At 36.7% G+C, this 13842-nt stretch overlaps 1 protein-coding gene across 1 annotated transcript in view; it reads right to left on the bottom strand.

Annotated features, from left to right (window-relative positions):
• LOC150095155 (solute carrier family 35 member D2-like protein) overlaps positions 1–13842 on the bottom strand; it is a 173193-nt gene that overhangs the window by 16841 nt on the left and 142510 nt on the right. Inside the window, exon 10 of the mRNA XM_090411219.1 lies at positions 12065–12147. Coding sequence (XP_090267345.1) covers positions 12065–12147 — 83 coding nt within the window. The remainder of the gene's footprint in view (positions 1–12064; positions 12148–13842) is intronic.

Genomic DNA, 13842 nt, shown 5'->3' with positions numbered 1-13842 from the left:
TTGGCATCCATACTTTTCCACCAGATCAGATACTTCATATAAAACATGTTATGCACTGCCATGCAAAATGGTGGAACATTCAATGTTGGGTTCTTCCTCCATTCTAAAGTTTTATTTCATGGAAAAAGAACACCAGACACAGAAAACAAGTACATGCTATTTATACTCTATTACAGATATATGAAGGTGGAAAATATTTCATTTACCTCAGTGGTTATGTGCAGAACTTTTGAAATGACCCCTGTACATTTGAGATCCTCTGATCTGTCAATATACAATCACCTCTCACTATAACAAACATTTGTTTTAACTAACATACACAGTTGAATTCTCTTTAATCCTAAAGAGAATCAACTGTAATTATCATTTTTTTTAAAATTTTATTAATGATTCCTTTAAACTCCTACAAGGAATTTGGCCCACCCAGGGCTGTACCAAATTCAGTGCACTTGTGATTTCCCTTACATAAGCAAAACAGAATACACGTGCAAACAAAGAAGAGGATATACTACACATCAGATTTAACAAATATGGGAAATTGCATCTTCCTAATCATGCTCTTGATATACCTTTTAGAAACTGATTAGAAAGATACCTGATCCATACACCATGCCAAAAATTGACATGAATGCAAATTTAAAGAAAACTGAGCATTAGTCAGCTACTCTAACTTCAACACAAATGAATTCTTAAAGATCTCCAGAATAAGAACAGCTCACATTTAACCTACATTTCATCCTTAACTAGATATCCAAATTAACAGTGCAGTTTATTCCAATTAAGGCAACTCAAAAAGATCAATCAACTACATTTAAGAATCCAAACAAACAGTTCTCAATCCATGTAATTTATACGAGTAATCTAGATTACCATCATGGTTTGAATGGATAGCATTTAGATTCTCTAAGCCAACATACATGCTATGGGTCTGAATACCACTGATGCATGGATGTTTGTAAATGTAAGTGATAGATGAATTGCATCGCATAGAGTGAGATGACCATTCTCTTCCTAACTGGAGGGAGTGAAATGGCATGAAAAAGTTTTGTCTTTGACCTCTAGAACAGGATTTCCAGATTATCTAACCTTCAGCCATTCCATAGTATTAATGTACAACAGGTTTCCAACCTTTTGTGGGAGACATTCGCATAAAAAAAGTCAACCAGTTCGTTATATTAAAATAAATTAGGGTTATCTTCATATCCAGTATACTACACACATAGCAGAGTAGTTCTCAAATTCATATAGTGGATGTAAATATCAAAACAAAATCGGGACTATAGGCCATACCAACTAAAGGAATTCTTTAGTAAGAATTCAAAGTAATATTCTCCAATCATGTAAAAATGACAAGACTCTAGGTTTGGATTGGTTTGAGGTTATATTGTGAGTGGTCATATAATTTAGCGTTCATGTAAAATTAGTGATTTTTACCTGTTTTATTGGTTTTTCCTTAGAAAATTAGGGTATTATAGCGTTTTAGTGTAGACTTTTGTGTTTTTAGAGTATTTAGTATCTTTATCACATTTTTATTGTGATATTGTTGACATGGCACAAATGTGACAAACAATGGCAACAAAGACCACATTCCGGTCTTTTAAGAGGATGTCCTGGTTTTCTTTTTCCTAATGGCTTGTACTTTAAGGCTTGTTTTGGTAATCTTTCTATTTTCATTCTTTGAACGTGTTCCATCCATTTATGCTTATATTTTTTAATTTTTTCTATTACTGATTCGTGGTTTGATTTTTTTCATAATTTCTTTGTTTCTTTTGTGATCAAATAGAATATATTTTGCAGTTTTTCTCATAAACTTCATTTCTGCTGTTATTAATCTTTGTCTTTTTGTTTTATTGTCCGGATTTCACTTCCATACAATAAGATTGGTAGGGCTAATGTATACTTTTAGTCTGGTTTGTTTTTTGAACTAGGTTTAGTTTAAATATAGAGTTAATGACACCTGTTATTTTTAAATATTTTGCAATTTTTATGTTTATATCTTTTTCATTTTCATATGTGATCATATATCCTAGGTAGTTAAATGAATTCACCTGTTCTAAGATCGTGTTATTGTCCTTTAAAGACCACAGTTTTTGATTTTTCTGTTGATATTATCATACCGAAATCTTTGGCTATCTCATTTAGATCTAAAATAGTTTTCTGTAAGTTATCTTCAGAATTTGTAATTATTATTTGGTCGTTGGCAAAAAGGAGGTTGTTTAAGTTCACAGTAGGAGAAAGTTTAATACCTTGATGGAAATTTTTATTCCATTTTTTTATTATTTCATTTAGGTAAATATTAAAAAGAGTTGCTGAGAGGGAACATCCCTGTCGGACCCCTTGATTTATCTCTCTTATATATGATAGCTGATGATTTAATCTTATTTGTATTTGATTATTTTCATATATACTTATGATAGCTTTTAGGATATTATTTGGTATTTGTCTTTCTTTTAATATATTAAATAAAATGCTTCATTTAACTTTGTCAAATGCTTTTTCAAAGTCAATAAATGCAAGAAGTGCATTTTTGAAAATTATGGAGACAACTACCGTGTTTGAATGAAAACTTTAGTTTAATATAACTAAAATCTACAATTCGACGTTTAGACCTTTATGTCAAGGTCATCTTCTGGAGCATACAACTATACACAGAAAACAAGCTACACTACAATCAAACTGGTTTGTTAAAGATACTGACCAACCGCTACAACAATTGTTGGCCTGACCTCTGGCGAAAAAAAAAAAAAAAAAAATATATAAATTAAAAAAAAATATATATATATATATATATATATAAAATAAAATAAAAAAAAAATAAATAAATAAAATAAAATAAAATTATACATCAATGCTAGAGTCCTATTATTAGTGTTATCTGTTGGTTGTAGAAATACATTGGGCGCAACAACAAGTAACTATCTATATACATATAATAACAACATGTTATACCTGTACATTCCAGCCAGTTGGTATGGAATGGCTTCTAATAAAAGTTGTAGATTGGCTAGAGTCCTGACTTATGCTGGATCTTATATATTAGGTAGGCTGAATGTGTGCCATCCAGATCCTTGGAATTTTCATGCCTTCTTTGTCGTTGATATTTGGATGGTTTATCAAGATTTCGCAGGCTTCCTTGAATTTCCTTTCATACCAGGTTTTTGTGTGGTGTAAAGAGCGGGTGCTTTTCCAGTTGATTTGGTGTAAGGTGTTGAGCGCATGGTCTGAGAGGCCTGCTTCACCATAATGGTTATATTTAATGTGTCTAATGTGTTCTTTCTGGCGTATAGGGATTGTCCGTCCTGTTTCACCAATGTACGGTAAGTTACAGGTGCAGCGGATGCTATAGACTCCAGGATGTGCTAATGGGAGGAGTGGATCCTTAGAGAAGTTGAATATGGTTTTAAGTTTGGTGAGTGGTTTAAAGGTGGCATTGAGGTTATAATGTTATAGGATTCTATTGATTTTTTCTGATAACCCTTTAATGTATGGGATGGCTATGGTTTTACTGTAATCTAGATTCGTTTTTGTTGTTTTATGGAGTATTTTATTAATAGTATTTTTGTTATAGCCATTATTTATGAATGTGTTGCTAATGATTTTTAGTTCTTGTTTCGGGGCTTGCTGGTTAGAGCAAATTGTTGTAGCTCTGTTTTTAAGGGTGTTAATGACTCCATATTTTTGTGATGGGTGGTGGTATGAATTCGCATGTGTGTATTGGCCAGTGTGTGTCAGTTTTCGGTAGACTGTGAAGGAAAGACTGCCTGAAGGAAGTTTTTTATTTTTTATTTATTTTTTTTTTTTCACCAGAGGTCAGGCCAACAATTGTTGTAGCAGTTGGTCAGTATCTTTAACAAACCAGTTTGATTGTAGTGTAGCTTATTTTCTGTGTATAGTTGTATGCTCCAGAAGATGACCTTGACATAAAGGTCAAAACGTCGAATTGTAGATTTTAGTTATATTAAACTAAAGTTTTCATTCAAACACGGTAGTTGTCTCCATAATTTTAAAAAATGCATTCAGATCACCGTGCAAGCCTAAAAGAAAAGAAATGCAAGAAGTGTTTCTAAATTGTATTTTCTTCTTTTCTCTATTATTAATTTTAGGCAAAAGGCCTGGTCTATACGTGATCATCCTTTTCTAAATCCATTCTGTACTTCTAACAAAGTTTTCGGAGAATTTCATTAGTTTGCTATTTAAAATTCTGCTATATATTTTGTAACAGGAATTTAGTATACTTATACCCTCTATAGTTTTTAGGGTCATCTCTACTACCTTTTTTAAAGATAGGAATCACAATTGCTTTTTTCCATTCTATTACCAGTTGAATAAATTTTATTTAAAAATAACAGGAGTCTTTCTTTGAATCTTGTTCTTGTGTAGAGGCTTAAGTGCTGTGAGGACATTATGTTGGAGGTTTAATGGATTTTTTACAACACTCAAAAAGAATTAAAATAGAATTTAATGCTTCCTATATTTCGTCCTAGTCACTAGGACATCTACGGGGATTACAAAGACAATTAATGTAACATGCACACAAAAACTTACAATACTAAGCCCAACCACGTGGGTGACAATAAAGTCCTATCTAGGTGGAGCGCCCTCTAAGGGCAGTAGGTGGCCTGGAATGTAAGGTGGGACCTCTGGTGATGACTGTTTCCCAAATCTTCGGAAGCTTAATGCAACCGTATTTGTTAAGATTTGGTTGGTTTCTGAGAGCTGCTGCTGCTTCTAAGAAAAGTCTCTCTTTCTTGAATTTGCTGTGGTGGAGCATGGTGGTTTTCTTCCATGATACTCTGTGGGTGGTGTCCAAAACATGGTCAGCCAAGCTTGAATGGCCATAGTTGTGTTTAACGATGTACGACTTGTGTTCCTCCAGGCGGATGGATGCTGATCTGCCTGTCTGTCCAAAGTACGCAAGCTTACAGGAACAGGGTACTTTGTAAACTCCAGGCAGAGAGAGAGGAGGGAGCTGATCTTTCGTAGAACGGATAAGGGTAGCAAGTTTGCTGTAGGGCTTATATGCTGTGTGTAGGTTATACTTTTTTAGTATCTTGGCTATTTTTTCCGAAGTGCCACGGATGTAGGGTATGGTGATGGCATTTTTAAATTCTTGTTGACGAGAGGGACGGGGAATAGGGGAGGAATTGATTATTTTTTTGATGCTGTGTTCGCTGTAGCCGTTGGAGAGGAAAGTTCTGTGTATGTGGTTAAGCTCAGTAGTGAGGGCGGTTCCACTGGAACAAAGATTGTGGGCTCTCTTGGTAAGGGTTTTAATGATGCCATATTGTTGTGAGGGGTGGTGGTGGGAGAGTTTGTGAATGTATCTGCCTGTGTGTGTGGGTTTTCTGTATACAGTGAAGGCAAGTGTATCATTAGGCAGATGTGTGACTAAGGTGTCTAGGAAGGGTAAACAATTGTTCTTTTCCATAGTAAACTGGATTCTTGGATGTAGGCTATTGAGATGACCGAGGAACGAGTCTAACGTGTCTGGGCCATGAGGCCAAATAGAGAACACATCATCTACATATCTTAGCCAGATAGAAGGTTTGAGTGGGGCTGAGTCTATGGCTCGTTTTTCGAAATCTTCAATATAGAAATTGGCAGGGGGGATGAGAGGGGGGGGAGCCCATGGCGGTTCCCTCTATCTGCTTGTAGATTTTGTTATTCCAAGCGAAATACCCAGAGTTGATGGCGAAGGAAAAGAGATCTAAGATGTCAGAGGGAAAAACGTTTTCTAAGAGAGATAAAGTGTCAGTTAAGGGAATATTGGTAAACAAGGAGGAGATATCAAAGCTTACTAATATGTCTGTATTATTCAAGGTTAAATTTTCTGTGAGGGCTTTAATGTGGGTCGAGTTTTTTATATAGGAAGCTGAATTTCCGGTGAGGGGGAACAGAGAGTTGGCCAGCTGTTTAGACAGTCTGTAACAAGGTGCATTGGTGGCATCTACTATAGGCCTGAGCGGGGAATTAGGTTTGTGGATTTTTGGTAAACCGTATATTCGGGGGGGGAACGGGAGCGGAAAGGTTTAAGTTTTTTCGTGACATCGGGGGGCCAGGAGGTTACTTTTTTAAGTAAGATTTTTAATTTCTTAACTTGCGTTTTTGTGGGGTCGTGTTCTAGCGGGATGTAGGTAGCGCGATCACGGAGGATAATGTTCATTTTACGATTGTATTCGCTGGTATTAAGGACAACTGTGGCATTACCTTTATCCGCTCTGGTGATGACGATACTTTTTTCTTTGCGTAGTTTCTGGAGAGCCATGCGTTGGGAATAAGATAAGTTACTTTTTGGAGGCGAAGAGTGAACGAGGATGTTGGCTACGTCGAGTCTGATGTTGTTGGCTACCTCCGACGGTAAGCGACCGATCCCCCGTTCGACGTTAACCATTACATCGAGCACCGGCACTTCTTTCGGGGCGACGGCAAAATTACGGCCGAGGCAAAGGGCGCTGACGGCATCATCATTGAGCCTTTTGGACGAGAGGTTTATTACTGTCTGGAGCGGTTGAATTTGTGGTTGTGGTTTGTCTTTAACCAGGTTGTTGTATTTCTTGACGTGTTTGTTTTTTATTTTCTGAAATTCTCTCTGTGCGGAAGTTTCTGAAATGTCAGAGAGAATCGACCAAAGTTCAGGGTTAAGAATGGTGGAAAGCTCCGCATGTAAGGAGCCAATGGCGGCGTTCGTCACTGCGAGGGCGGCACGAGTAGAGGCGATTTGCTCGCGTAGTAATGCTAAGCTGGCACGTTTGTATATCCGGAGTGCTTTTTTGGAATGGAAATTGATCTTCATTTTAACACATTTTGGTATCAATCTTGTATCCCGACATCTTTTTAAAAAGGCCAGCCTATTTAGTTGTCTAGATAGTCGTAGTTTTGACTTACCGTATTGCTTGGATTTGCGTGCTAACTCTTCTCCATGGATGATTAGAATTCTTGTGTAGAGGCTTAAGTGCTGTGAGGACATTATGTTGGAAGTTTAATGGATTTTTTACAACACTCAAAAAGAATTAAAATAGAATTTAATGCTTCCTATATTTCGTCCTAGTCACTAGGACATCTACGGGGATTACAAAGACAATTAATGTAACATGCACACAAAAACTTACAATACTAAGCCCAACCACGTGGGTGACAATAAAGTCCTATCTAGGTGGAGCGCCCTCTAAGGGCAGTAGTAGGTGGCCTGGAATGTAAGGTGGGACCTCTGGTGATGACTGTTTCCCAAATCTTCGGAAGCTTAATGCAACCGTATTTGTTAAGATTTGGTTGGTTTCTGAGAGCTGCTGCTGCTTCTAAGAAAAGTCTCTCTTTCTTGAATTTGCTGTGGTGGAGCATGGTGGTTTTCTTCCATGATACTCTGTGGGTGGTGTCCAAAACATGGTCAGCCAAGCCTGAATGGCCATAGTTGTGTTTAACGATGTACGACTTGTGTTCCTCCAGGCGGATGGATGCTGATCTGCCTGTCTGTCCAAAGTACGCAAGCTTACAGGAACAGGGTGCTTTGTAAACTCCAGGCAGAGAGAGAGGGGGGAGCTGATCTTTCGTAGAACGGATAAGGGTAGCCAGTTTGCGGTAGGGCTTATATGCTGTGTGTAGGTTATACTTTTTTAGTATCTTGGCTATTTTTTCCGAAGTGCCACGGATGTAGGGTATGGTGATGGCATTTTTAAATTCTTGTTGACGAGAGGGACGGGGAATAGGGGAGGAATTGATTATTTTTTTGATGCTGTGTTCGCTGATCAGCATCCATCCGCCTGGAGGAACACAAGTCGTACATCGTTAAACACAACTATGGCCATTCAGGCTTGGCTGACCATGTTTTGGACACCACCCACAGAGTATCATGGAAGAAAACCACCATGCTCCACCACAGCAAATTCAAGAAAGAGAGACTTTTCTTAGAAGCAGCAGCAGCTCTCAGAAACCAACCAAATCTTAACAAATACGGTTGCATTAAGCTTCCGAAGATTTGGGAAACAGTCATCACCAGAGGTCCCACCTTACATTCCAGGCCACCTACTACTGCCCTTAGAGGGCGCTCCACCTAGATAGGACTTTATTGTCACCCACGTGGTTGGGCTTAGTATTGCAAGTTTTTGTGTGCATGTTACATTAATTGTCTTTGTAATCCCCGTAGATGTCCTAGTGACTAGGACGAAATATAGGAAGCATTAAATTCTATTTTAATTCTTTTTGAGTGTTGTAAAAAATCCATTAAACCTCCAACATAATTGAATCTTGTTCCTGCATATTTATATAGTTCTGAACCTAGCTTATCTTCTCCAGGTGATTTTCTGTTTCTGGTTTCTTTCAGGCTGATTTCTAAGATGGATATTAATAAATAAATACCATGCTTAAATGTTATCCTTCGTAGCACAAAGTACAAAATTGAAAAATTACAGAAGCGGCAAGAGTTAAGCAGGTCTGAGAAAAAAAAAAGAAAGAAAGAAAGAAACAAGTAGGTGATCCGACTGAACAAACAAGAAAAACAAGTTAAGGAGAAAATTATGTATGGAGACTTAACGATCAGGACATTATGACAAAATCAGGTTTACAGGGTGTAAAAATTCACGACATTAGCCACACCATCCACATGCAAAAAGGTAAGTTGAAAGAAATGATTGTCTTGGGTGGCACAAATAATTTGAGAGGCAAGAAGTATTCTATGAGGGAGGATGTAAAGGAGTTGTTAGAAGAGGTAAAAACTGAAGAGTGAGAAGGTGACGATTGTAAGTTTCCTACCATGCTATGATAGAGGCGAACTGAGAAGGAGGAGGAGGGCATTGATAGCCAAAGAATCTCTAGTGATGTAGAATTTGTTGATCTGTGGTCTCTATTTTACAGAAAGGATTTGTACAATGCAGATGGACTGCATCTGAATGGTTTTGGTGTTAGGTGTCTGGAGAAAGCTTTGTTCAATGAGCATACTGACGTGCAAATTCAGGGAAACTTAAGCAATTAAGATGGAAACAAGTGAGTTTGTGTGAAAGCATCCATGAAGGGAGCGAGTATGAGAATGACCAAGTGAGGAATCTAGTCTTTCAAGCAAAAATATTGAATAGGATAGTCAATTCAGAAAGTAAAGGTGGATGGGGGAATAAAGGGATGTTCCAGTTTCTATATACTAATGCCAAAAGTATCAGGAACAAGAGGGAGAAGTTTTTGGCATTGACTAATGCCACCTTGACAAAAGTTATAGGCATTAGTGAGACTTGGCTAACAGCAGATGATGTAGTTACAGAGATAGAATGTGAAGGATTTAGTATTTTCAGGGAAGATAGGAATGGGAGGGGGGGGGAAGGGATGAGTACTTCTAATGATAGCAGATGAATTGCAACCAAAAAGAATAGGAGACAGGTGGGAGGGTGGCTGTTTATTTGAAGCAATGTGGTGTGAGATTAAGACTAATAAGACAAAATATACAGTTGGATGTTGCTATAGGCCAGAGAGAGTTCCACAGATGATTTGGAACACATGCATTGCCAAATTAGTAGAATGAGTACAGGTCAAGTGATTAATATGGGAGACTTCAATTATTAAGATATAGACAGGAAGGAAGAAATATCATATGGCAGAAAGGAAATAGAATAATTACTTAATGCAGCATTTCTCCAACTGGTGAAAGTGACTGTGTGGTCTTGAGTTTGTAAAACATGAGGAATATTCTATTAAGAAGGGAGTATATGTGGAAGTACAAGGCATGTGATTATGGCATGCTTAGGAAGAAGTTTGAATCTGTACCATGGCAAAAAAACACTGCACGGTAAGGATGTTAGAAGTGCATGGGATATAGTTAAGAGTCATCTGGAGGAAGTAGTATTAAATTGTGCACCTATAGTAAGGAGTGTTAATCAGGTAGGAGTTAGATGGATGAGTAATATCATTAAGCATCAGCTGCAGAAGAAGAAAATACTGTGGAGGGTATAAAGATAAAGGTGACCAGCAAACTCATAAACAGTACAAGGCTCACACAAGAAAGGTGACCAGCATGGCAAGGAAAGCAAAATTAGATAATGAGAAGAATCTATCCGACCAGGCCAAAGGGAGTCCCAAAAAAGTTCTTTTGTTATGTGGCAAGTAAGAATAACAATGACTATGGAAGATTAACCTTAATGAGTGATGATGGTCAAGAGGAGACAGAAGCAGATAAAATAGTTGAGTTACTGAGTAACCACCTTGCAATGATATATCAACCTTGTGAGGTTACTGATTTAACATATGTGATAGATACTAATGTGAGAACAGAGGTGGATAAATTGGAGGTTCTTAGGATATTGCAGTCTTATCCCATGTAACATAAAAACACAAAATCATAGCTGATATCCCATGTAATCCCTATGCAGGATTACATGGGATATCAGCTATGGTTTTGCGAGAATGAGCAAGGGAACTGGTAAGGCTTTTGACTAGGCTCTTTAATTTAAGTCTCAGCTCTGATAGAATTCCAAGGGAATGGAAAGAGGGCAAAATAATTCCTTTGCATAAGGGAGGTTCTGAGATTGCATCAGCAAATTATAGATCAATCAGTATCTCGGGCATGGTGGTAAAAGTACTAGAAAAATTGGTAAAAAAGAGAATTCAAAAATGGGTAGATAAAAATATGATACTGTATGAGATTCAACATCGCTTTGTGAAGGGTTGGTCATGACTTAGTAATTTACTAACTTTTTATAACAGCTGAGTTATATAAAGAAAATGACTACACAATGATTTTGCAAAGGTATTTGACAGAATATCACGTGGAAGTCTATTATGCAAATTAGAACAAATAGGGATTGATATGACATTGTTTAAGTGGATAAGAGGATGGCTGCTGGACAGTTATCAAAAAGTAGTATATGGAGGGGCAGAATCAAGGCAAAAACACGTGACTAGTGGTGTGTCACAAAGTTCAGTGCTGGGACTGTTGTTTAATTTGTATATAAATGATATAGGAAATAACTGGAAAAGAAATATTCAGTTGTTTGCTGGTAATAGTTAATCAAGGCAATGTGGAGAGCTTGCAGGACAATTTCAATAGGTTATCAGCATGGGCAAAAGTTAATGGGTGTCAGTTTAATATCAAGAAATATCAAGTTATGCATTTTGGGATAAATAGATTTAACGCCATGTATCCCATTGATGGCACTGTACTCCAGGAAATAGATGAAGCTAATTTTAGTGGTGGTAGACAAAGAGATGAAGTTTAGAGAACATACTGCAAAGGTTGCTAGGGTAGCCCATAAGATTGCTTGGCTATTGAAGAACACGTTTCCAAGTAGAAATAAGGAAGTTGTTATTCCTCTTTTAGGGCCTTCATATGCCCACATCTGGATTACTGAGCTCCAGCCTGGTTTCCTGGGGATGAGGAAGCAGTGGAGAGGATTCAGAGGCAAGTGACCAAGTTGGTGAGTGGAATGTTCCCTATGAGAATGGATTGAAGGCATGCAGATGGCAGAAGTTGGTTGATAGTTGATAGGAGAAAAAGAGGAAATATGATAGAAACATTTAAGTTGCTTAAAGGGTTTTATACAATAGATGCTGGGGAAATGTTTCAGCACTTGGCTAGAGGGACCAAAACAAAGGGTCATCCCTGGAAGTTGAATAAAGGTGTAATTAGTATGGGTGTGAGAACTAGATTTTTTGCTTGGAGAGTTGTGAATGCTTTGTCTGTTAATGGGTTCAAGGAGAGGTGTGACAGATTGTGTGAATAGATTCTGTCTCCTGTGATTTGTCATTGGACTCCACAGAGGTGCCCATATAATAATAATACGAATTACATCAAACTCACCTACTATAACAAAATGCCAAAAAAAAAAAAAAAGTCCCAGCCAAAGTTCCGCAATATCAATGTTATTATTAAGGAAATTTACTAAAGCAAACCTTTCACTAAAACAAACTGTTATTTTTGTCCTTATGAGCTTGTTCTAGTAAGAGTCAACTGTAATACAATATTAATAAATATACAGTTCACCCATTAGTCACATTTTTTTTCCTCTAAGCAAACAAATTTAAACTGCTCATAAGTTAGAAAATATTTTAAGTAATAAAATTATGGTTACTGATGATTTACTTAACTTACCTGATATTTAAGCCAATAAAATTGGTAAGGCTGAAAACATAGTCTCCTCCAATATACATCCCAATATAAGTAACAAGAATGTTCTGCAATTACATGAAAACACAAAAATATTTAAATGGAAAAAATAACTATATCAAAGATCTGCACAGACAACCAATTAACAGTATCATCAAAATCATCATCAAATTCCTGACATTTACCCTCAAGGGGTGTACAGGATATGATAACACTACATGAAAAATTTACATCAGTACTAATTTCCTATCTACAATTTCCCTTCAAATCAATCTATTATCTGTCAAGGCCTTCAACATTGTCAGATCTTATGTTTCTGTCTTCTAAGGCACTTTTTACTATATCAATCCACCTATATCTTGATCTTCCTCTGGGTCTTTTTCCTACCATCCTGGCAGAGAACACTTGTTTCGTTAATTTTTCCTCTCCCATTCTGTTTCAGTGACCATACCACCTGAGATTAGCTCTGCTAACACATTCCTGGATGGTAACAATGTCAAATTCTTTCCTAATATCCTCGTTTTTAATATGATATTGCCATTGATGCCATCTGTTCACACCCCTAATCTTTCTCAGGACTCTCATATTTGCAGTCTCTAGTCTTTGATCAAGTGTTTTAATTCTAACCTAGCTCTCATGTCAATAAGTTAAAACTGGTTTGAACACTGTCTTGTATACAGCTAATTTAGTGTTTTGACTAATTTCTCTTTTATTCCATATAAATTTATTCAGTTGACTTCCTACCATACCAACTTTATTGATCCTGTTGTCTATTTTCATATTTAATTTAACATCTTCACTAAAAATCTTGTCTACGTAGCTGAAATGTTTGATTTGTTCTATATGTTCTCAATTCACAATGCAGTTGACATTTTCAATGTTTCTGCCTATTTTCATTGTCTTGTTATTGCTGAACCTTCATACCATATCTATTACAACAGTCATTCAATTTAGTCAGGGAATCCTGCAGACTTGTAGCGGATTTATTTAGAAGTATAACAATAATAAAGTAAAGAGCTGAGATTATCATCTCCCATTTTGATATCAGATTTGATACCACTTTTCTTCATAATATGATCCATAGAGATAATGAATAACAGAGTGGATAATCTACATCCTTGTCTGACACCAGATTTAACATTAAATCATCTTCCTGTACTTCCTTCAATTTTAACTGCTGAGTAACAACTCAAATAAAGACTAAGATTATTGCTTGATATAATGCCCCATTGACCATATAACTGTAGCATATTGAATAGCTTCTCTCTTGGCACCTTGTCATATGCTTTTTTCAGATCTACAAAACTTAAATACAGATCTTTGTTATATTCCAATAATTTCTCAATTATTTGTCGTAAATTGAAAATCTGATCATGACAGCTTCTGTTTGGCATGAATCCATCTTGTTCTTCACCAAGCTTCTCTTCCACAATCCTTCTCAACAGTTTCTCAAATATACTGGCATAAATCATACCAGGAAAACCCAGTAGAGAAATACTTCTGTAATGTTCACATTCAGTTTTATTTCCCTTTTTATATATGGGTACTATGAGAGCTCTACTTCAATCATCTGGAATTTGTCCCTCTGAACTATGCAGTGCAGCCACTGTAAGACTTTTATACCTCCATACTTGAGCATTATGGGTCAAATATCATCTACTCCAGCTGCCTTGCCACATTTCAGACTTTTGATGGCTTTTTTTTCTACTTTAAGTATGGATATGTATTCCTGATTGCATGCCTGGTCAGTGTTTTTTTTTTTT

This window comes from Typopeltis vanoorti, chromosome 21 (genome assembly GCF_054136105.1).
Source record: "Typopeltis vanoorti isolate ZY-2024b chromosome 21, IOZ_Tvanoo_1.0, whole genome shotgun sequence".
Taxonomy (NCBI): Eukaryota; Metazoa; Arthropoda; class Arachnida; order Uropygi; family Thelyphonidae; genus Typopeltis; species Typopeltis vanoorti.
This window is presented reverse-complemented; position numbering and strand designations above follow the sequence as displayed.